The sequence below is a fragment of the Crinia signifera genome, chromosome 19, assembly GCF_055691185.1.
Source record: "Crinia signifera chromosome 19, ASM5569118v1, whole genome shotgun sequence".
Classification (NCBI taxonomy): Eukaryota; Metazoa; Chordata; class Amphibia; order Anura; family Myobatrachidae; genus Crinia; species Crinia signifera.
In genome coordinates this window covers 103,488,427-103,513,968 of record NC_139226.1, presented here as the reverse complement: position 1 = coordinate 103,513,968, position 25,542 = coordinate 103,488,427, and the positions used below count along the sequence as shown (strand labels likewise).

The 25,542-nt window shown below is 44.4% G+C and overlaps 1 protein-coding gene across 1 annotated transcript in view; it reads right to left on the bottom strand.

Annotated features, from left to right (window-relative positions):
• TRIM29 (tripartite motif containing 29) overlaps positions 1 to 16,954 on the bottom strand; it is a 55,581-nt gene extending 38,627 nt beyond the window's left edge. The window contains exons 1-2 of the mRNA XM_083161884.1: positions 16,164 to 16,954; positions 3,771 to 3,866 (exon numbers count right to left, since the gene is read on the bottom strand). Of these exons, the coding sequence (XP_083018010.1) occupies positions 3,771 to 3,866; positions 16,164 to 16,778 (711 nt within the window). The 5' untranslated portion in view covers positions 16,779 to 16,954. The remainder of the gene's footprint in view (positions 1 to 3,770; positions 3,867 to 16,163) is intronic.
• Between the last annotated feature and the right edge of the window lie 8,588 nt (positions 16,955 to 25,542).

Sequence of the window (25,542 nt, the reverse complement as noted above, 5' to 3'; positions counted from 1 at the left end):
TGAACCATGCATATAGGCCTGGTTTACTACAAGTTGATTGATTATTGATTACACGCATGTGCACATGTATGCCGATATGCTTTGGCCTCATTTGCATAGACACACCCATACTGATTATTATCTGTGTGAAAAACCTTCTGTTTATGCTCACGTCTACCCCTTCTGTGTCACCCCCTGTCTGTATGCCCCTCCCATTTAGAATGTAAGCTCTCACAAGCAGGGCCCTCTCTCCTCATGTGCTTTTTCCTAACTTAGACTATTTTTTTGTCCATAGTCCTCTCAGCAGCACCTAACCCCAAACCTCCTGTCCCCTGATGGTCTGTCTTTATTTACCATGTACTTGTCCTAAATTTCCATGTACTGTAAGTCATTGTTTTCCTGTTTTAGCTCATTTATGTTTTCTGTTAGGCACTGCGGAACCCTTGTGATGTCATGTAAATCACCAATATTAATGCTAAAATGCCCTTGATGCCTTTGTTCTGTCAGTAGGGTTATAAGTATAGATGCGATCTGAATGCATTTGTATTCTCATATTGTGTTTACTCATTTGCTGAGCATGTTCATAGTGAATTCCTTCAATATACATTCAGCTCTGCATCAGCTCCAATGTGGGTATGGTATAACTTACCGACAGTCGGGATTCTGGTGGTCGGGATCTCCGACATCGGAATCCCAATTGTCAGAATCCCGATGGGGAGCAAGTAAATTCAAGCCCCTCACGAGCTTGCTGTGCTCGTCACCACGCCACCTATTCTATACTCCCTCTATGGGCATTGGTGTAACTATACATTGGGCCATGTGACCCCATCTACCACAATTTCCCTGGTGTTTGATCCGCTCTTACCCTTATGTGTGTGTGTGTGTGTGTGTGTGTGACACCTTGTACCCAAATATAAATGTGTAATGGGCATTACGGTGTGTGGTATAACTTGTAATGGTCATTACGGTGTGTGGCATCATTTGTAATGGCCATTAAAGTGTGTGATATTATGTGTAGTAGGCATTACAGTGTGTGGCATAATTTGTAATGAGCATTACGGCATGTGATATGTGTAATAGGTATTACGGTGTGTCATATTATGTGTAATGGGCATTACGGTGTGTGGCATAATAGGTAATGAGTCATTATGTATAATGGGCATTACAGTGTTTGGTATAATGTGTAATGGACATTACGGTGTGATATTATGTGTAATGTTATGTTACCTATGCCTGGGGCCCTGGCACTGCAGCCGCTGCTGTAACTTCCGCCCATCAGAGGTGCGGCGAGGATTCCCCAGAACAGCGAGGCTCGCCGAAAATGCAGTGAGCCTACTGCATATAGTGGCAAGCCTCACCGTTTTCACGGCCCCACTCACCGTCTGTTAAACGAGCGAGTGCCGGGGGGGGGGTGGCAATTGAATATTTGGTGGTGGTATTATCTGCTAGGGGGCGCCAACAAAAATGTTGCCTAGTGCATCAAATTGGATAAGGCCGGCTCTGCGCGCCGGGACCCGCAGATCTACTTGTCTGCGGTCCGGGCTCCCCTACTGGCGGGCTTTAGTTAATGAAAACGACCCTCACAAAATGTCCACCCCCTAACAGCAGACTATTTTTGAGGATGCTAAAGGAGGCCGCCGTCTCCTCTAGTATCCCCAAAAAGTGTCTGCTGTAAGGGGGCAGACATGTAGATCTGCGGGTCCCGGTGCAGTGGCGGCGGGCGGTGGAGCGGTTGGTCCCGGCCCCGGCAACAGTGCAGTGCATCAATAGCCCAACAGACCCCCTGGGGCCCACACTTACTCAGCGCCTCTCCGTGGTCTGCAGGGCTATTGTTAGGCCACTGTCTATGGGGGTCATGAATTGCACAAACTGCCTCCACCTGCCATTGCAAACTAACTCACTGACAGTTGATGTGATTCCCCTATTTAAATTTTGATCAGGCCACAAGGCCATTCCCCTTTCCCATAAAACCACACCCCTTCCAGCAAGCCGCACCCTTAGCATAGCCTAATGGGCTCATTATAAAACTTGGGAGATGACCTGGCGATGCTACCAACTGTCACAATACCCCACTTTTTTTCTAGCTTCAATGTGCGTGTACAATGGCACTTCATCCTGTCAATAGGCACAAGGACCATCTGAACCATTGTCACAAAGAGCAGCTACGTATTTATTTCTCCCATTGTCCATCTGTGACTGGGTGGAAAAACCATATTTTATGTAAGGAGTCATTTTAGGCATTATTACAATGTGCTGTTATTCATCATTTATGTAGCAAGTTCTGACTACAAAGCAACTCTCCTTGGTTTCATTTCAGGCACAAAACATTTCTTCATGATTGATACAAAATAATAGTACATGGCAATTACCCCGGACAGGTGTGAGCCTGCAGCACGACATGACAATGTGAGTTATCTGCTATGTGTGTGCAGGAAGTGAGACGCCTGACTGGACATGAGGACTTGCTTCATACCTTTGTCACATACAAACACATAAATCTGATATATAGTATCCTGTACTGTAAGAGAACCTGCTTCCTACTCATGTGGATACAGCTATTCACTGCTGTGGAGGAGATTTATCAAATATCAGAGAGATGGATAGATGTGTACTAAGCCTTGGAGAAGGACCAGCCAATCAGATCTGATCATGTTACAGACTGGGTTTCCAACGGTCATTAGTCTGACATCAGAATCCCGACTGTTAAATGCCGACAGTCGAAATATCTGTGGAGAGTGCAACAAGCCCCCCGAGCCAACAAGGGGCTTCATAGCGCTCGCCCTCTGGAGTCCCGGCAGTTGGAAATCCAATGTTGGATTAATAACCGTTGGAATCCCAACAGTCTGAACGTCTTACCACACCCGAAAAATAATAAGAGCTGATTGGTTTATCAATCTCTTCTCTCTCGTCGTGATCGAACCGTGATCGGATGCAGACACACATGGTGCGATTTTGCACAAACATGCCAGCAAATTTGACTATATAGTCATAATCGATAGCCCAAATTGCATTGTGTGTACACACCTTAAGGCTAACTACATTCTTCATGGGCCATATGTATAATACCCCCTTACTAATACTTGCTAACTTTATTTAAGCTCCCTCCCGGAGAGGACCCAAAGGTGGCAGCCCTCACCAATGAGGGAGTTGAGGGGCAAGGTGCCACATTTCCATCATCGTGCTCCCACCTCTGCTGAAGTTTGCACCATTTTATAGTTTGTATAGGCTATACTTCATAGTGTAGTTGCATTTGGTGTGCGCATTCGCACAAGATGCCCTATGCCAGTGGCAGTTGGTGGCAGTGGGTGTGGCTCCCCTATTTGAATTTTGAACTGTGCTGCAGTTCCACCACTGCAGCTGGTCATAACTATTCTTACAATAAATAAACAGGTTCCGCTGTTATAACTAGTGATGAACACTGGTTAGGACTAGTTGTACTGCACCAACCCAAGTAACATTTGCTTCAGCTATAGCATTCTGTAACCCAGGAATTTGCATCCAGCTATGTGCTTCAAGGGGTTGGATTCCTATAGAAACACTGTGGTCCGCCTGCATGATGTAACCTCCTATGCTCTATAAGTTTCTTAAACCTACAGTATGAAACGGTATTACCACCCTCGGTCATCATCTTCGATGTGTCTGATATAAGAGAAATAATAATCTAGATAACACTAACTTTTGTACTGAAACAGCTGGTAACGCAGCCGTGCTTTTAATCTGACAGCCGTATAAAATATAAGAAAAGGGAAAAAAAATCAAAAGCTTGAAAAGAATATGTTTTTTTTCCTTACCCTAATGCGGTCTTTTTCTTTGTGCCATCTCTCCACTTCATCATCCACATCAAGCAGTTGGAGATGAAGCTGTTCTTGGATTTCTGACAGTTCTGTCTTTAATGGAGAAAGCAAAGAAGAAATAGCCATGAATTATTATGATCAAGCTTTATATATATATATATATATATATATATATATATATATATATATATATATATATATATATATATATATATATATATATACACACACACAAGCCTCTTCACGGCAGGATCTACAATTAAAAAAATATTTGAGGTATCTGGCTGAAAATGTATCATTGAATATTTTTATATAAATTACAGTATTTATTTAGACAATGTAATACAAAAACTCTGTTGTATCATAGCAGCAGCACCAACTGTTGTCACAAAAAGATTTTAGAATTGGATGATGAGGTTACAAGGTGGAACCCAATGACAAGCAGCAAACTGTATTCTCCTGCAAATTAATCATCCACATGCTCATTATGACACCTAAAGCATTTGGTGACATTTGACGCCTGAGTGGCATTTGAGGCCTGAATTTTTTATTACCAACTCAAAAGATACAGCTCATAATTGATATATTAGTCATCAGACATGGCGTAGTCTATCTATACAGTACCAGTCATTAGCTATGTCTACTCAGCAGAGATGACTCAACTTATTTCCACTAACTATCAAGTCTCAAGGGCTGTACACACGGTGAGATTTGTCAAAATCTCCTAGAACGTTAGCCAAAATCTCCCAGTTTCTCCTGCTTAGTCAATATTGACTAGCATAGATTGCTTATGCAGGCAAGCAATTTTGACTAGATCAGAGACTATCATTACTTAGTCAAAATCTCTTAGTCAAAATCTCTTGTGCATCTAGTCAAAATTGATTATTCAAAATTGGCCATTAGCCACTGTGTGTACAGTGCTTTGGTGTACACAAGGTAAGATTTTGGCTAATAGACAATTTTGACTAAGCAATTTTGAGAGAGATTTTGGCTAGATGCACTGGAGATTCTGACTGATAGTCTATGATCTAGTCAAAATTGCCTTGCCTGCACAGTCAATCTATGCTAAGCAATCTATGCTAGACAATATTGACTAAGCAGGAGAAAAATAGGGAGATTTTGGCTAACCTTCTAGGAGATTTTGAATATCTAGTCAAAAGCTCCTGCCAAATTCTCACCGTGTATACACCCAGTCTCCATACTAGTCATCAGATACTGTGGGGTTAAGATTGGAGTTCAATTGAAGATAGAATGTTGCTATGGGAACCAATCATAAATAGGAAGTACAATCTGATCTAGGGGCAACATCCAATCTTTAATAGAACTCCCCTTTTAGTAAATTAATGCCTGTTAGCCTAGTTATCAGATATGCCTCATATCTAGGGTGGTGCAGAGTCTGCCACAGCCCTAAAGGATGTTGGCAGCACTAGTCAATTATCTGTTTTAATCAGCTGAGTAGATCTATGTAGTGTGCGGCTGCATTGGATTTGATGTGTGCCTGCACACTTCATAGATCTGCGCAATTACAATGCTGATAATTTTTTTGACACGTTACAAGTAGCTTCATAGAGTTAGAAATATATTTTATGCAAGATCAAATAGCTCAATGAATAGGGTGTTTAACTGGAATGCAACAGGTTATAGGCTTGAATCCTGGGTATGGCACTACATTGAAATGTGTTATTTAGTAAAGGGTATTGTAACTGAATAAAAGTTAAGTAAAGTTAAGTGCATGAATGTGCTATAAAGAGGATTTGTGTCCAATATACTTGCACATTACTGAGAATTAATGTTTTAAAAATGTTGGTTTGTGGGGCACATTGCTTTCACCCACTGCTGAGTGGCACATATTGAACCTGGGATGGAGTGGATGAGGGGGGCCCAAGTTATGTTTTACACGTGTGCCAACCACTCACAAGATCCGCCACTGTCTAGCACCTAAAGGCAACTACACGTTATGCAGATATCTGTAGAGAGTGATGACATAACCAATCATAGGTCTATATTTACTCTGTGATACACAGTGATGTCATTTCTTCTATAGTCTCCTATGAACACATCAGCATGAACAAACAGTGGTGATTGTTTTGTCAGCTATAAATATTTATTAGTATTAACGAGAGTGCCCATAACCCATGTACTGGCAGGAACACCCTCACCAGCCTTCTAAGGAACATCCTGTGATCTCACCAAGTACATGCAGTGATTGCAGAGAATCCGTACCCCTGGAGCACTGTCAGATAAGGTAACGCACCACGGAACAGCTCATTTCAATAATGACTAAGACACGTATGACACAGACAGGAAAGGGCACAGTTTTATATTGTAGTTAGTTACAGTGGTATGTGTGTTAAATTCTTTACATTACAACCAGCATTTTACGCAAGTTGTAATATAAATGTTTGAACTTTCAAAAATGCATCACACAAGAAGGACGATCATAAATGGACTAGTCCATCACCATATATGGTAGTGTTCAATACGGGAATACATGTCTGCTTTCCTATGCATCTATTAGGAGGTGTGGCGGTGAGGCAGCTTAGGCATGCGATACACATTATCCAGTGGGGAAGATGAGCAAGTTTTATAATCTAGGATTACAAACTGAGTTATTATGATTCCCTGAACAAGACAGTTGCTCCCAGGGAGGAGAGGGCTGGGGCTCCAAGGATCACTAAATAATGCAAACAGGAGCAGTTGACAAGCCAACGTGGACAACCACGTATTTTTGGCAGTTGGAAGCTGCCTGTTCTCCCAGCATTGCTGGGGTACATATACTCTACTAAAGTTTCTAAAAATGAAAAAAGATTATGTTACCCATAACAACCAATCAGATTGTGTCTATCATTTTCTAGGATGCTCTTTATACTAAGGAAAAAAACTGTAATAAAACAAGACTGGCTAACAGGTAGTTGAGAGGGCTCTGCTCACAAGCGTACACTCCATAAGTATATTCCTAATATAGGGGTCTATGTACTAAGCCATTTTGGGCAGATGTAATATATAATAGAGGTGTAGGATGCCGGCCGATCTGACATATTTTGTTAAAGCGGCAATCGGGCAACATTGGGTTGGTTTTGCCTTGAAAATGATTGCCACTTTAAAAAAGTATGAGAGAGTGTGGACCCTATTACGGTACATATGCATACCTCCCAACTGTCCCGATTTTTTAGGACAGACCCGTTTTTTGGGACTGTCCCGCATCTCACCAAGAGTCAGTAGTGTCCTGAAGTGAGGGGGGAGCTGGGAGTTACCCCTGTCAGTGCAGGGAATAGAAGCTGAGGGACAAGGTGCATGGCCAGCAGCAGTCAAAGTGCAGAACATGCCCACAATAGTGACAAAATGGGGGAGTGGCTTCATGATCGAAGAAATTCCTGTGGTGAACATTACCGTGAAGCCGCGCACCCTTTTCCCAAGGCAACACAACATTTTCAGGAGCGCACTAGAGTCCTGACCCTGGACAAGACAAAGGGGGTTATTCTGATTCACTCTGAAAGGCACAATCTCCCTCTAATGGACAAAACCATGTGCACTGCAGGTGGGGCTGATGTAACATGTGCACAGAGAGTTGGGAGGTATGCATATGCCCCTTGGAGAGATATATGTTGGACGGAGATAAAGTACCAGCCAATCAGCTCCTTCTTACCATGTCACTTGATGTGTTTGAAAAATGACAGGTAGGGGCTCATTGGTTGGTGGTTTATCACACTTAATTTTTATCACTTTTCAAGGCTTAGTACATCTTGCCCTACGAGTTACAGGCATGCAGACACTGCAGGCTGCTAGGGTCATACACGGGGAAGGGGACAAAAATAATTTCAAAAACTATGATTTTAATTTTTATAGTCAATCCAACTGGCCAATACTTTAAAGTTTTGTAGGGAGATGGCGAGTCTGATAGGGAGGGGTTGAAAATTCCAGAGATACCGAGCACAACGGACAGAATCGTGGAGGCGGCAAATGGAGGAAGTAACCAGTTGGCAGGAGAGGTGATGTGCATCTGTGGAGCGGAGTGGGCGGGTAGAAGTCCTTACACCTTGCGTGCGATCAGTTGCAGGATGTATTGCATTCAAAATGTGATGAGTTATGTATCACGCCCTTATTAATTAATCAATTGTCAGGTTGTAGGTTTAGTAACCCGTTCAGCATTTAACCTAACATTACACTCGCATCCTCAGCCTTATTGCACTGTCCTATTTAGCATATTTGATTTGATCCAGATATTTATGAAATATTTCTCACCATTAAGTAAATGATAAGCATTGCCTGCTCTCAGTTCCACCCAAAAGCATTACTCTACCCTTAATTGTTATCATTATTAGCCTACAGCATCATCATTTGCATGCAGAATTGGTCTGAAGGGCCTGGCAAGGATAAGTAGTAAATCTAGGGATAAGTTACATCCTGTTACTCATTAATGCCACTGCTGAGAGAGATTGTACAGAGAAACGTATATACTGTAGCGTCTAATGTGATCCGAATGGTAAGATATTAAGCTAGAACACAGAGCACAGGCAGAACATAAATATATTTTACAAGCTAAGAGACAGGAACTAGATTTAGTTAGTTAATGTGTGAAACTCAACTAATTAAGAAGAGATCTATTAACCAGTAGAAATGTACAATATTCATTGCACTCTTTTATGTAACTATGCAAACAGTAAAGTGCTACAGATGGAGCAGCCGACGCCTTGCTGACAAGGATGCACAAGCGCTCACTCACTCGTGCGTCCCTGTCAGCAAGTCGTCGGGGAGCGGCTACCCTGCCCGTCTCCGCTTCAGGGAGAAGGGCAGAGTGGGAGTGCAGGCGGCGATTGGCGATATAAATGCCAGGTGCAGTTTAAATCTGTAAGGTACAGTGGTGTATTTTTAATGGGTGAAATATGCACGATGCACACGGGTCCGTGAGTCCCAGGGGGGCCCACATCGCAAACACTGCACCCATTCTTTAATACCCTCTGGAGTTCGCTGGAAAAATCGCCGCCATGTCATTTTTCCGGCGGCTTGCGCATGTGCAGTAGAGTCTGAGTGCTGTAGTGCTCAAACTCTACAGAGCTAGGTGGTGGGCGGGAGCTGCTCCGGGCAGAGAGGAGGGGCCTGTGTGGAGGAGGCTGCACATGGGCCTCCTCCTCTGTTAAAGGGCACCTACTAAGGTCAGTAGCGTCAAGAGTCTATACCTACCTGGAGAGATATGAGACATAAATGAAGGGGAACATTTATCAAAGCTTGGCAAGAGATCACTGCAATCTTACTGTCTGTGGTGGAGATGTAACAAAATGTTGGAGAGAGATAAAGACAATTTATCACAGATCGCATATTCATTGTGATCTGATCGTGGTCTTACCGCCCAGGATCGCATTGCAATATGGCAGGCTATATTATTGTGCACCCACAGAGACAGGGGCTCCAAAGCCCGTCCTTGCAATGTGCTCTGCCGGCTGCCAGGGGGAGCTGCACATGCACGGTCAGACTAACTGCACATACACAGCGCCCGCTTCCAGAAACCTATGGGCGGGGCTGAAACAAGGATCTTCATCACTTGGGGCAAGGCACTCCGTCTCCATACCCCCTGAGATGTGTAGTTTCACAACAGCTGGAGGGCCATAGTTTGGACATGACATGCTTGCCTCAAAGTGAGGAATGTATCCAAACTTTGAAGAGTTATAGACTGGAGTAGTTGCCCAAAATGTAATTGAAAAAAATGTGCTACAATAGATACATTGGGGGAAATTCACTAAGATGTGTATTCTACTTCACATGTGATGTTGCTAGACAGGATCTAATTGGTTGCCCATAGCAACATCACATGTGAAGTGGAATACCCAATTTAGTAAATTTCCCCCATAATTTAATGCATCTTCCCCATATGTTTTAGTCATCTGTTACTCAAGAAATTGTTACTATGTTATTCTGGCTTAATCTGCATTCCTTAGTGAAAGAATAAGAATATGACACCTAGTAACTAGTATCAGATGACAACCATCTCTTAAAGGCGTCACTTGTTTGCTATGCTAGGGGATTCCCTATTGCCACGCCAAATATGACGGATCAGTAACGCTTCATTACCATCTATACAGATCTCCTGTGTTCCTTATAGCACGATAAACCATGGGAGGTTTAAAAAGTTTTAAAACACAGGGTGAACGTGGGACCGTGTGCCCTCTGTGACAGTGGCGTCTCTATAATGGCATACCCTCCAACATGACCCATTCCATTAGGTACAAATGATCTGTTTCTGGACTTCCTTGCCAGTGGCAGTTGCAGAGGTGGGGCTGCAGCACAGTCAGGGTCGGCTCTACCACTAGGCAGCTTTAGGCAGTAAGGTTTGGGTGCAGTAAGTTGAAGTTTTGCCTAGGTTGCTGTGAAGCCTTACACCGGCCCTGAGCACAGTCCAATATTCAAAAAGGGGAGCCACCCCAAACATCACTGTCCTGGACTCACTGGCAGTTGATGTGGCTCCCCCTCTTTGAATTTTGGACTGTGCTGGAGCCCCACCTCTGTAGCTGCAAATGGCAGGGAAGTCCAGGAACAGAGCATTTTGTACCTAATGGAATGGGCCATGTTGGAAGGTATGTAATGACGCGGTGCAAACGAGTCCCATGGGGGCCCACACCACGCATACTGTACACATTTTGGTAATACTTATTCTCCGGACTCCCGCAGCAGCAGCAGGAGCAGAAATCACGGGGAAAATGGAGCAGCTGGCATTTTTCCAGCGATCTGTACCTACAATGTTGAGTCTGATCGCTCTAGTGCGAAGACTCCACAGCAAAGCGTAGGTTCATGCAAGTACAGTACGGTCTGAGCAATAGAATACTCAGGCCCTACTGAGACCGGGGGGGGGGATGAATCAGCGCAGTTCAAAATTCAAACAGGGAAGGCACAGCAACTGCCACCAACTGTCATTCCAAACTGACTCACTGGCAGTTGGTGTGGCTCCCCTATTTGAATTGTGGTTTGTGCTGCAGCCCCTACTCGGGAGCCACCACAGCAATTAACCATTAATACCTGCCCCGCCTCTAGCATACAGTACACGTAAGTGAAAATTGTAATATAGTTATAAAATATACTTTATCTCTCTCCACTTTATCTTTCTCCTAGCATTGATGCATATGTCTCTTAGGGTTCAGCTCCTTCCTGTCATTTTTCAAACCCAGACTGTAACATGACAGTTAGGAGCTGAGTGGCTGGCTGCTTAGGACCTTATTCTGGTCCGTTCCCAGCCAGCGGTCATCCGCACCGGGACCGCTGTTTGGCGTATGTGCAGCCGCATTTCTGCACATGTGCATACGCCGGGTGCGCACGGCTATGGCAAACAGACTGTTCACCGGGAGCTCTCATCCAAGGCTGCGGCTGGGGGGGCGTGGGGCGACGGCAGGTAGTTGTGCCCATAGGGTGACTCGCAAGGGTGCCAATTCGCGTCTGAGCAAATCAACCAGAATAACCCCCTTCATCTGGCTTACATTACATTGTGGGTTGTCATTGCATATTGAGTTTGATCATCTTATCTGCTGTAAATAAATGTATTATCTTTATATTTATATTATCTCTATAAATAATTGTCAATTTCTGGTCTATTTCTCCCTGCTTGGAATCTGCAGAACATTTCAGTATGACCCAGCATATATTATGTCACATGTGTTTGTTTGCGTTTGTTACCACTGACCCTGTAACTTTCTCTGTTATAACAAATTATTCATTTCCCATCAACCCTGCACAAAAGTCATTCCAAGAATATTCCTCCGTAATTATCATCCTCAGAATAGAACGGACAAAGGAGGTCATTTATGAATTGCAAAACCAGCTTTGCAATCGCAGTTTCTGCGGACGCACCTAGCAATCCGACACGGACCATGGTTAGATATCCTGCCATAGAGGGAGAATATGGGTGGAGAGAACACTTCAGCCTTTACTTTTACTGGGGCCCATTTATACATTTAGGCCCTCATTCAGTGTACCCATGGATGCCCATATGGTCCAGCATCATCACCGCCCCCAGCCCTCCCTCCCCGCTGCTAATGGACCGGCGAACGTGTAACTCACCGCTGCCATTCGCGGTCGGCATTTGCACATGCGTAAACCCCCGACCATTGGGGCAGGAGCTGAATTCAGATCACTGCGAGTGATCCTGAACTGGCCTCTTAGTACTTTAGTATAGAAATTTCAGGACACTGATGCCAAGGTGAGTACAGGGCTTTCCTAAAAATATATTCTATAAATATCATGTCATTGACTTTTGGGAGTAGGAGCGGAATTTGATGGTAAATGGGCCAGATGCACTAAGCTTCAAAAAGTGGTAAAATGGAGAGTGATAAACAACCAACCAATCAGATACTACCTGACGTTTTTCAAACACAGTTTGTGACATAGCAGGTAGGAGCTGATTGGCTGGCTGTTTATCACTCTCCATTTTTTTTACTTTTAAAGCTTAGTGCATCTGGCCCAATATCATTAACATATATATTTATGTAAGAGGTGGATCTGCTAGTGGAAATTATTTCATGTGATTTATTGAGGGGGAGGTTTATCAAATTTTGGAGAGAGATAAAGTGTAGACATTGCTTATAGCAACCAACCAGTCAGCACTATATTTGTCTAGCACAGCCCAAACCAGGCCAAATGTCCAAAATGTGGCCCTCTAACTGTGAAACTCAACATCCCAGCATGCCTTGACATAGTTTTAGCATTCCCTAATAGCAAAACTGTGGCAAGGCATGATGGGACTTGTAGTTTCAAAACAGCTGGAGGGGCCATAGTTTAGCCATGCCTGGCCCATACTTGACTACTTTTAAATCCTCCTCTCCGGGAGAAGCCCGGAGAGGAGACTGTCAGCATCACCTGTGGGGGCAGGGGCCTGATGTAGACGTCATCAAGCCCCACCCCCAGCACTGAAAATCCCCCCCCCCCCCGATTTGCGAGGCCTCACGGAGGAGTGGGGCTAAATGGCACTATTTGCATATTTAGCCCCGCCCCTCCCGGCGATTAGCCGCAGAACGCGGTTATTCAACTATGCGGCCGGGCAACTGCTGGGGAGATCGGGAGGGTGAGGCAGAATCCGGGAGGATTGCCCACCTTTCTGGGGGGACCTGATTTCCGGGACCCTCCCAGCCAATCCGGGAGGGTAGGCAACCCTGGCCTGGCCTAAACAATAACAGAAACTGATTGGTAGGTGCAGTATGGGCAACTACGCCACTTTATCCCTCTCTATGATTTGATAAAACCCTCCCTAGATTTTATAACACTGAATTTAGCACTCTCTGTGATCTGCCCGTCAGGTCAGTGAGATGGTTGGTTGCCATGCAACACAGTGTGCACGGCAACCTCACTTCCTGGTATGGGATTGTGGCGGGTCGCATTGTGTAGTCACCACACAAAGTGCCAGGATGTGCTTAAATGGAACAGAGGGCAGCCCTCTGGCAGAGTTATTGCCAGGTTGCTATGCACAACCCATCCTGGGTGTTTTGTTAAGCACATTCACCACACACCTTCATTTAGAAGATCAGAACGAGGAGAAAATAACCTTTATGTACAATACACTGTAATTACACAGATGTAGTAGAACTTGTTTTACTATAGTAAGACACAATGATAATGGCTGAGCTTAAGAAGCATGTGAACATGCCCTGTATGTATATGAGCTATTCATTTGATACAATATAAAGTATTGTATGAATTGCTGTGTCTGGTCTTATGTTACAGGCACATGCAGGTTCATATTGGCAGGGTCGACACTGAAAAGGTCGACTTAAGGTTTTTTCCGGGGGTTTCAGTGTCGGCATTGGACAACATGGACACCAAATAAGCACTTGGATGGTAAATTATGAACCAAGTCGCTCTAAACAAAAAAAACTTTAAAACCGCGTGTCAACCTTTTCAGTGTCGACCATGCCAATGTCGACCTTTTGCTTGTGTGGACCTTCTGTCAATGTCAACCTAGGGTATGTCGACCATTTTGACGTAGACATTTTCGATCCAGAGACCGGATACCATGCAACTTCCTCTTCCATTAGCTACAGGGCTGTTTCTGTCTTCAGCAGGGGGACATAAAAATCCCTGGGCCTTCGCAAATTGACCCTGACTGATGTTCTTATGTGTGTCAATTTATATCGGATTCATCTGGTTATAAAGCCTGAAGGCCATTATGGAAAGAAAGCACAGGGAATCGACCTTAGCGGTTGCAGATACAAGATGTCAATTATCAAGTCCTCAGGTGGGGTGCTGATGATTTCAGTGTGCGTAACACACAGTATTAGGCTGCAGGCAAGTGCCTTGTCTGCATAATGCTCAGACACACCCAGGGTGGGGCTGTAACGCAGCCATAGATTTTATTTAATATACAGAGGCATTCATGAAATGTCACAATATAGGAGACGCCCTCAGTCTGCGTTCTGTTCAGACAGGTCCATAGCATAGTCTTCCGTCATTTAACTACTTCCAAACTCAGCATTCCCCAGTAGAACTTTACAGTGATCGTAAGTCACTAAATATTACCATCCAGTGCTACTATAATTTACAGAGGTGTTCAGAAGGGTTTTGTAACTGGCGGCATCCTAACTACCGGTTCAGGGGTTGTCAATATTTTCTATTCTGATATCAGCAAGAGCCCAAAATTGTACAAATGTAAGATCAATGTATACTTTATACTGTTCATTTGTATTAAAATATTTAATTAATTAAGAATTGTATAAAATGCCAGCTAGTTTTAGAGGATTCACATTACATCAATATTTGTATGGACACTTAAAATAATACCCTTAACCCTTTTAGTGCCAAGTGAATTTATCAAAATAGGTGTGAAACTTGCCAAGCATACTTTTATTCATTAGAATGACATGTAGTGTTTACCTTATATAGGAAATATAATCTTTTTTACGCAACATTTTTTTATTTGAATTTATATAACAAATTTGAGCGATGCTGGCATTTTTTTGCGAATATTTTGCACATCTCTCACAAAGATGGCACTTAAAGTGCTTAAGGGAAGGGAATACGGGGATTTTCTACTGAATTACCTAAAAAGGAAGCTATAAATATAATAAGAATCTCACATAAAACTATTTAATGAGGTTTTTCATATATTTTCTGCATGGTAGGCACAGCTTGTAGAAAAAAAAAAATCTACAATGTCAATAAAAAGATTAAGTACTGTACTTATGCTCTGTATTGGACGTTTGTAGGTGTACTGTCAGTGGTTATCAGTGCTCTTTGGAATGTTCCAGATAATGGCAAGATCACATCATTGCATAATCATTAACTTATTTACTGATTTCAGATTTTGAATATTCAAGTGCACACAAATACATTTGAATTAATGATTTTCGTTAAGACTACATTTAATGTTCTTGGATTGTAGGAGAAAACTGGAGCATGCAGGAGAAACCCACAAAAATCTGATGAGAACATAACAACTCTACACAGGTGTGGAGAACCTTGGGAAGAATTGAGTACCTCGGCGTTGTGTGGCAGTAATGCTAACTATGACCAATGTGAATTATAAAACAATAATAATTATCTAGAAGCAGATACGTTCTGAAAACTAATCTTCCTGTATTGTGTCATCTCTTATCTTGTCAAACTAATTAGATCTCTATTTGTTTCTTCCCTGGCCCAGTCTATATAACAAAAGCAATATGTAAATGAAGAATTGTTTTAGTCATTAGCCTAGCATAAACTGGTAAATGGTAGTATACCAGTAGACAGCACTAAGGCATTGGATCAACCACTGAAGGTTGAAATGAGCCAAGGTCGACACATGGGATGGTCGACACATGCTTAGGTCGACATGACATTAGGTTGACTCAAGCATTGGGTCGACATGGGCTATGTCGACAGTCAAAAGGTCAACATGGGGGGGGTAAGCCGACATGAGCCAATAGGCTGTATGTCATGCCCTACAATCCACTAGGGCATGGTGCGAGAATAAAATAGTGTGCTGAGCGTAGCAAGCCATGTGAGGGGATGTGGTGTACCGATATGGTGTCCATGTTGACTGTGTCGACATTTGGCTAAAAAAAACCATGTCGACCTTTTGACTGTTGGTCTAGCCCATGTCGATCTTCCCATGTGTCGACCTTGGCTCGTGTTGACCTTGGCTCATGTTGACATTCAGTGGTCGACCCAGTGCATGTTGACCTTAGTACTGTCGACCCTATGACCCATACCCCATAGACTTTACTGCTAATATAATTATTTATATATATATATATATATATATATGCACCCTATTAAGTTATGATAATGTTTATTTTTAGTCACACTTATATTGTGCCAACATATTAAATGGCCCAGTACATTTGGCTTTTGCATGGTCAATAATTATTATATATGACAATACTTTGTTAGTCCCTCTTAAGCTCAAGCAAATAATTGCCTCAAGGATTAGCCACTTACCTCCTTCACATATTTCTCAGCCTCCACCGTCACTGTATTGTGGTTCTTATGCTCTTGGAACATGCACAGGTAGCAGATGCATGTTTGGTCAGACTGGCAAAACAGCTCCATGGTTTTGCTGTGGAGTGGGCATTTTCTGGCTTCAAAGTCTCTTATAGGATCCAGCAGTTTATGGTCTCGAAAGGCAGCTCCCTCAAGATGGGGCTTCAAGTGGGGTTCACAGAAGGAAGTCTGGCATACCAAGCAGGACTTAACAGCTTTCTTCTTGCCATCAATGCACGAATCGCAGAGAACATCATCAGAATCTATGGTAGATCCAGTGCTTACACGTATTGACCTCCGAGCTTCTGAATTGTCCATAGGAAAACTTCTAGTAGGACTTCCAGCTGCCTTCATATCAGATGCACTAAAAAGCCCCAGCCTGCCAATTTTGTTACCCCCTGTTCCAGGGCTAGGGTTTATTACTGTTGTCTTCACACCTCCATGGTCTGGGCCAGGGCTATTTAGTACCTCTTGATTCTCCTCCATACTTGAGTTTGCAGAATCCTTGTGTTGAGTGTCGTTAGCATCTTCACAATGCGAGCCATTGGCTGTCTTGGTGTCCTGCCCTTCCATTGTCTACTTGACTTGCTGTCTTAATGCTATAGATTCTCTGTGCGGCAAATCTGTTGACTTGAGATGCTAAGATCAGAGGGCGGACAACGAAAGTACTCTGATAAATAACTAACCTAACTCTGACTCACGCCTGCTCTGAAGAAACCTGATTCACCTGAAGGTGAAGAAGATATGAAGAGGAGATGAGACAGCTAAGGTTACACAACCTGATCCACACCCAGGAAGCTTTGAGAACATTCCTGCCCTGCCCTCTTTTACAGAAAGAAAAAAAAACTTTTTTTTTTTTTATTATTTTCTCACTGGCTGCGACGTGCCTGGGCTGGAAGTTGCGGACAATTATTTTCTGGCTGTTCAACCTGCTGATTAAGTATATTGTAATCTGTTAGTGTCCTAAATAAAATGGCAATTTGGATTTTGACTTAATTGCGTTCAACACTCTACCTAAAGGCAAGCCATATAAACACAGTAATTAGTTGTGAAAAGCAAAAATATAAACAACTGCAAACAGGGTTTACAAGTTAAAATACCAACCAATCACCTCCTAAAGCCCCATACACACTGGTTGATTTTTAGCTGAAAACCGCTCAATTTCCTCGTTTGATCGGCTTTCAAGCTGGGAGCTGCCCAGTGTGTATGAGGCAGAGATGTGCGGTGAACGTGATTCGTGCTCATCGCTGCCCGGCCGCTCATCTGCTGGTATCACCAGCAGATGAGTGTCAGGGTGGACGGCTTTTCATAGCATCCAGCTATGGATAGCCGTCCACCCTGGGTAAAATTGTGAAAAAATTGTGTGTGTGTTGCTCTGAGCATTTTTCAGACCAGCGATTTTCTCCATGATCGTTATCCATGGACCTTAACTGTCATTTTCAAAAACATTTTTAAAAACAGTGGGTAAAATTTAAGGCAGAAGCTGATTGGGTAATACTTTTCGTTCACAATTATATGTCTCTCTGAGCTTTGATAAATACAACCCTTGGGAAATAACGGGTGTTCAGTAACCCTGGCGGTGATTGACAGGAGGAAGACGGAGACGCCGGCAGCTGGAGGGAGAGACGCTACGCAGAGTTGGAACGGATAGGGAGAGAGAGAGGTCAGAGGAGCCTGCTCCTCCCCCTGGTACAGCGACAAAACCGTGAGTCTGGCCCTGGTGGCCACGAGTGTGTATGCATGCAGTCCTCTTTTGATTCCCGTGAATTTTAGTGAGGTCCAGCAGCAGCAGGGCAAGTTATAGAGCACGGGTGTCAAACACAAGGCCCGCGGGCCAAATCCGGCCCGCCAGACCTCGTCATGTGGCCCGCGCGAGGAGATAGCACGCAGGGTCAGTGTGTCTAAAACAGGAGTGCTGCGGGCCGCGTCCACGTCCGCGGCCGCCTTACCTGTTCCTCCACTGTCGGCGGCCATGTTCCTGTAGGCACATATGTATGCGGCTACAGAAACATGGCCGCCGGCCTCCACGGCTACGCGGAGGAGGGCCCGGCCGCCTGTTCCCTCTGATGCCCGGCAGTGACAGACACTGGGTGGGGACATCATGACGATGACGCCGCCCGCCCATGCGTCTGTAGAGAAGTAGGAGCAGGAAGGGAAGCTGGACCGGGAGTCGGGGACAGTGTGGCCGCAGCAAGCAGTGAAGAAAAGCTGGAAGCCTCAGCAGCTGCAGGACAGACGGAGAAACAGTAAGTGAGGATGAGGATCACACTCACAATAAAAAAAAATATATATATCTGCTGTTTCCTGAGGTGTCCCTGTGTATAATAATAATAATGCCATGACACCACAGGCTGCTCCTCCTGTATAATCATTTATGTGTCATGGCATTACTTTTATTATATTATACAGGGGGAGCAGTCTGTGGAGTCATGGCATTATTATTATACAGGGGGAGCAGCCTGTGGTGTCATGGCATTCATTTTATATTATACAGGGGGAGCAGCCTGTGGTGTCATGGCATTATAATTATACAGGGGGACCTACAGATACAACCGGCCCTTTGAGGGTGACCAAACTGCTGATGCGGCCCCCGATGAATTTGAGTTTGACACCCTTGTTATAGAGGGACTACCCCTCTCATCTCAAACAGGGGACCAGTGTCCAGAGGCAGTCGGCTGAGACTGAGGAGGCCTCCCTGTACCATGAAGAGTGGCCCCCTTGTGCCCAGTGCAGCCCAGTACTTGTAAGGCAGCCAGTAGTGACTCCTCCCCTCGGCCCCACGGCAACAAAGGAACACCTAACTTCCCATTGATACCGAACAGAGGGCCCCCTTCCTGCCCAGCAATACAGACAACGTCACGTAACCCAGGCCAGACTAGGTCCCAGTAGCCCACCGCCCTTGGAGTGAGAACCCTGCCCTGGTCAGCCCCAACCGGTTACTCAGGCTATTGATCCGTAGGAAGGCCTAATTCCTGCTACCTCAGGCTATTGATCCGTACAAAGGCCTACCTGTAATTCCTACTAACTTAGGCTATTGATCCGTAGGAAGGCCTAATTCCTACTAACTCAGGCTATTGATCCGTAGGAAGGCCTAATTCCTGCTGACTCCGGCTATTGATTCGTAGGAAGGCCTAATCCCTGCTGACTCAGGCTATTGATCCGTAGGAAGGCCGAGTTGTCCATTGGAGGCACGTGCCCCGGGAAGTTGTACATTTGTCCCCTGCACAGGCCTGGTCCTAAACTCGGGTCCTGGACAATAATTGGGTACCTGTGCCAGTTAACCTCACGTTATAGTATAGTGAAGTCTGTTAGAACCAGTATTGATATGTTATAGATAGCGCAGTAACTGCACTTATATTGTTAGTAAATCCCACACAAGGGTTCGTGGGGATTGTAAAGGTATGTTCAGATTCTGATTTAGAGTTACTGGTCTTGCAGTGAGTATTGTTACTAGCTGATGTACGACAAGTTGAGTGTTCCCTGTTTATTCCTGTATCCTATACCATTGACCTTGTGGGCACAGTAATGTGTCCGCCAGAGGCCGTAGTATCGCTTATTGTTAAAAAGTTAAAAAAAAATCATTCTTGTTCAACTGCATTTATTTTCCCAAATTCGAATTAATTTATTACCTTCCAATCCCCTGGAGCAAAAGACCCTAATCACTCCCGGGTACTACATTACTATGCTACTATGTAATAGTTTAATTTTTTTAAATAATGTTGCCCCCTTAGTAGTCCTCCAAAGCAGCCCCCTTGGTAGTGTCCCATAATAGTACCACGTAGCATCCGCTTAGCAACCCCAAACTGCAGAAGACAGCATAGTAGTCCCCCTTATCAGCCCCCTTATTAGTGCCCCATAGTAGTCCCCCAGGTTTATAGTAGTCCCCCATAGTTTTTCCTCATAGGTATCCCCTTTCCCCCACATCTGTGCTTGCTGAAATCCACAGCCGGAATAAAGATGGTACCAATCACCGGGACTTATATAGGGTCCTGGTTTCACGAGAACCCTACAGCGGGATGATGATGTTCGGCCTTATTCTGGATCCAGAAATTGTTGCGAAAGCTCAAACCCTCGTCGAGCTGGCCTCGGATCAGGTAAATTCGGGGCGTGGTTCGGTTCTCTAGGAAAAGAAACCCGCCCATATCTAATCGGATCACACCTGAACTATCAAAATAGGTGTTGTCATTGCAAAGTAGTTTTCATCACAAAAAATGCTCAAAGGGGGGTTTTGCCAGCGCTCAGTTACCTGTTGAGCGAAGGGGCTGCACAGTAATGGGTTGTCAAGACCCACAGAGGAATAATAGCAAATATGGTATACTATGCGCTCTCCTTCTGACAGACTTAAGCCTGTGTGCAGAAGTCTGCACACAGGCTTAAGTCTGTCAGAAGGAGAGCGCATAGTATACCATATTTGCTACAAAAAATGCTCAGCCAATTAAATATGTAGATGAAATTACATGAAACGTCTTTTTCTGCTGTAGATACAGAGCTCATGTGAATGTCTGCAGAATCAGTGCAGAAACACATTACAGGATGTAGTGAGGGTAGATCTTATTACACTGTTGATGTGTTTCTTCGCCCCAGGGAACAATTCTAAGCATTTCCAAAAGTATTCAAAGTGTCCACAGGTTCTATATCATATATAAAAGTGGAGAATCAATAAAAAAAAACCTTGCTTAGAGATTAATAGGCATTGGTTCAATTAACATAATACCGGCACTCAAAAGACGTGTTCAAAAATAAAATAAGATTGGGATGAGTTATTTTTTATTTATGGTGTCCCTTAGGTGACAAAAAAGACAGAAGGATTAAAAAAAACTTCTGCCTTTATGTCAGGATGTCTCCTGTCAATCAAAAGGATTAGAATGCATCTCTGCCAATGGGCTTTGAAAATATGAAGTGTTACTTCCTCTTTCCCTTCCTCTTTCCCTTCCTCCATTCTTGTGGGTTTCTCTTTGCCATCGCTCATTCTTCTAAAAAACTTTGTGTATTGCCATCAAGGTTCTCAACCACGCCAAAGTGTTGGTATTATTAGTTTCACAGTTAACTATAACAAAGTCACTAACAGATCTGAGGTGTCTCCTCCTCCGAGCTCTCAGACTCAGAAGTGTCATCAAGTGGGATGGGAACCATTGGCTTATTTATAATGGGTGCAGTTATGTGCCCACTTCACCAGCGTAGTTCTACTCTTCTCTCCAGAGTTTTCCGTCGGCTGGCGCTGAAGATAGAAATTAGTGGGAAAATGGCATTTTTCCTAGAGATCATGGCGGAAATTTACTAAGATGGGAGTTCTATTTCACCTGGGATGTTGCTAGGGGCAACCAATTAGATACTGTCTATTTTCTTCTGGAAGCTGCTAAATAAATAAGAACTAGATTCTGATTGGTTGCCCATAGCAACATCCCATGTGAAATAGAACTCCCATCTTAATAAAATGTCCTCCATGTTTCTGGAGACCTAAACACCAGTCAAAGCCGAAATCTACTGCACTGTCAGAGAGCAGGTGGGCTGCATGGAGGCTGCACACAGACCCTCTTCTCTCTTAAACAGCCCCAAATGCAAGTCAGGCGGGGGCATGAAGGGCCCACCGGATGAGTGCAGCAGTAGGGGCCCTCATTTAGGGGGATGGCCAGTCTCCAGTGGGGATGTGACCAGCTACCAAATTGGTTTGCCTAGCTGTTAGTGCAGTAAGCCCGCTCAAAGCAATTGTTTAGAAAGCTAGATGTAGTTTCACTTGCTGCCAACAGATGGCAGTGTTTCAGTGACACACGGATACTAGACAATATAGATGATATTGCTAGTGCGTGTATGATAGTGTAGCAGATTAATAACAACAAAGCAGTGAAGTAAAATATTTATAATTCAAGTGCACAGTTTGGAGCCTGATCCCTGAAGGAGGGCCCCCAGGAATTGGGGCCCATCAGGGGTTTCCCGCTATTCCCTTGTGGGCCAGTCCAACCCTGCTCAAATTGGAACATCATTCTACTCAGAGCTGCTGTTCACGGCTATTTTCTACTTGGTTTATTTCTTCGTGAGTTCTCCTTTTTCTTTGATGTTGCTTCGCTATTTCTATTGCTGTTGATGTCTTCCCTCTTCATGAGCCCTTCCATATACCTGCTTTTCAGGTGTATCAGAATTATTGTCTTCCCACGCTTTCACTGGAATGTGGAATTTTGGGTAGGGGTAGAATTTCATCTGCGGATACATATGCAGTTTGGCTGGGACACACATCTAGGGGGGTAACCTGGAACTGCAGAACACTGCTCAGGGTGTGCCCTGTTGGATACCATGGATGGCTGAAATTCTGCAACAAAGACAATATATGATCTGTTGTAAGGTGAAATCCACAAGCACCTGAATCCAGAAGTCATATTCCATACCTCCCAAGCTTCCTGTTTTTTTGCAGGAATGTCCTTCCCACCCGGGGCCGGCAGTGTCCCGCGGCAGGGGGGGGGGGGGGGTTGGCAGTTGAGAGCCCCCGTCACCCGGTGAATAGACATTGTGCAATGTGCACAGCATCTATTCAAGCAAGTAGAGGGGCTGGGAGCTGGCCAGCAGTTTACAGAGCTGCTAGCCATGCCCCTACAGCGGTGGAAAATGGGGGCGCTCCTGGGCCACGCCCCCTGATGTCCTTCTCTACCTGGATGCAAATTTGGGAGGTGTGCTATGGTGTAATTACTGGCATAAAAGCCATCATCAACATTATAAATTCTGCTTGGAGAGAATAAGAATCAGATCAGCTAAAACTTACAAATAAGCATGTGAAATAATCTATATAATAAGCTGAAGAGTGTGTGTGCGTGTGTGTGTGTGTGTTTGTTGCATTGCGGGCACACCGTGGCACTCAGAGCCGCCAAATTTGGCAACAAGGTACCTCTGGACCTGGTGGTGTGCACATCGAAGCCATTTTTGGGAAATTTCACTTAGAAATGTAAAAAACACCAAGGTTCAATTTGCCTTAATTAATGATCTGCAAAAAAGATCGACGATCTGGGAAACCGAAGGCAAAGGAACACCACACCTGAGTTCATTGCTGTCCTTTAGGGCCTTATTCTGCTCAATACGGTGGAACCGTATACGGGCGGATCTGGGTTTTTTTCAACTGCGCATGCGTAGCTTTCGCAATGTGCAGGTGCGGCGACCTCACACCGCTCACGGACGGGTCTCTCCGTGCGAAAAAACCTGTCCGCAAGAGTACCTGAAAGTCATTGTGGGCGGCATGGGGGCGTTTTTAGGGGAGCGGCCGGAATAATGAGGAAAACTGGGCGTAAACATGGGCATACATGGGGGTGTGCACCAAAAATGTACGGTGCTACAACCGCTCGATCGGCGAACACATCGTGCATTTTGGCCAAAAACAGGCGGACTCCAAAGATAGCTCCAGACCACCCCTAGAGATACCGCATGAGAGCGGACGCCTGGGTCTGCTAATTAACGCTGATTACTACACCTGAATGTAATAAGCAATGCTGCAGCCTATTAAGTGAAAACCATGATTTCACTACCTGCAAGCCACACACAGCCCTCAAACACATTGGAAGCATTTCTTTCTACACTTCTCTACAATGTAAAGGTTGTTTTAATTTTAGGTAAGATTCATTCTAAGACCTGCTTACATATGTCAAGGTAGTTATTTTATAACCATCTACACCCATTCAGTAAGTGTTTTTGTAAACTTTAAAAAGCAGGACACTCAATTCACAGAAGTCGACGTGTCAACTTTTTCACTGTAACACCAACTTAACTTTATTTAAAAGTAAAACCTATGTTTTAAAATGTCAATATTGCCGAGACTGATGTACCTCTTTCGAGCAATACCGTACTTAGTCCCACAGAAAATCATTAACCAAATCCACTCTATAATCTTGAAATATATTTGGAAGAAACCCCCCCCCCCCCCGCATAGCATATAAGAGACTGACGAGACTACGAAAACACGGAGGCCTTGAGGTCCCAGACTTAAGGAAATACCAACATGCATGCTTAGTGGCCCAAATAAATTATTGGTCTTTACCTAAAGGCAAAAAACAGTGGGTGGACTTGGAGAGTCAACTATTTTCCCAGACACCCCTATTAGATCTACTCTGGACCCCTGCCTAACAGAGACCCCCAGCACACACTGCTACTCGAGCTATATCCGACTCCTTTTTTGCATGGGACACTCTAGTTATATCTACCAAAATAGTCTCCCTCCCCTCTCGCAACCTCTCTCTACATGCCCTATCAAAATTATTACCCAATATGAACCTCTCTACCTGGATAACATGTGGCATTACCTTGATAGATGGAGTTTCCATTACTCCCTTTAGTTCCCTTCAGGATCAATTCACCCTACCCGATAAGGAACTCTTCACCTATGGCCGGATTGCCCATTGGCTAAGAAGTGTAGTGAGATCTTCAGGACCAATTCTGCTACCTCCCCCTAGAATACTTACAAAATTAACCCTTGGTAACTCAAGAGGATCAATAAGCTTCTGGTATTCAGAGCGGCAGGCTGACACCGCGGAGGATAAATCCACTACCCAAATCTAATGGGAAGGCGCACTAGAGTGCTCCTTTTCCCAACATCAATGGGAAAGAATTTATCTAGCTTCACATAGAATATCTAAATGTAGTAACCATCTTGAAATGCACTACAAACTCCTACAAGATCTATACTTCACCCCTGCCAAACTGCACAAAATCTGGCCCTCAACATCCGACTTATGCTGGAGAGAATGTGGCGAGATCGGTGACAACTATCACATCTTCTGGGCCTGCCTGAAAATAAGACAACTATGGGGGGAGGTTTTTAACCTTGCCTCCAAAGTTATTGGAGCTCCGATCGAGAAGGCCCCCCACCCTGCGCTGTTGCACCTCTACCCTCCAGCTGTCCCACAAGCCAAATGTTATGTCTTAGGCCACTTGTTCATAGCCACTCGGGCAGCTATAGCACAAGAGTGGAAGAAACCTCCCCCCCCCCCCCTTAGCAAAATAGTCAGGAAACTCCACCATTCGTTCCAAATGGAATTAATGGGATTAGCCTCCTCATCCGAATCCTCCTCTCCCCTAGTGACCTGGTCCTGTTGGAGGGAGTATGCTGCTACACATGAAGGGGCGTCTCTAATATTTGACATGGCTTAATCTAATGTAGAACCCACTTAACCTACTCCAATTTATCACCAACCTAATCCTTGTATTGAAATTGCTCTTATCTGTATTCTCAGTGCAATTACTGTATGTGCCTGCACTTATAGTTCGATATGTATAAGCTGTTGGGTACTTGTGTATTTTGGCGGCGCCCCCGATCTCCATCGCGCGATGTGTACATCGCGTCGCATAGCATGCCATGCACCCG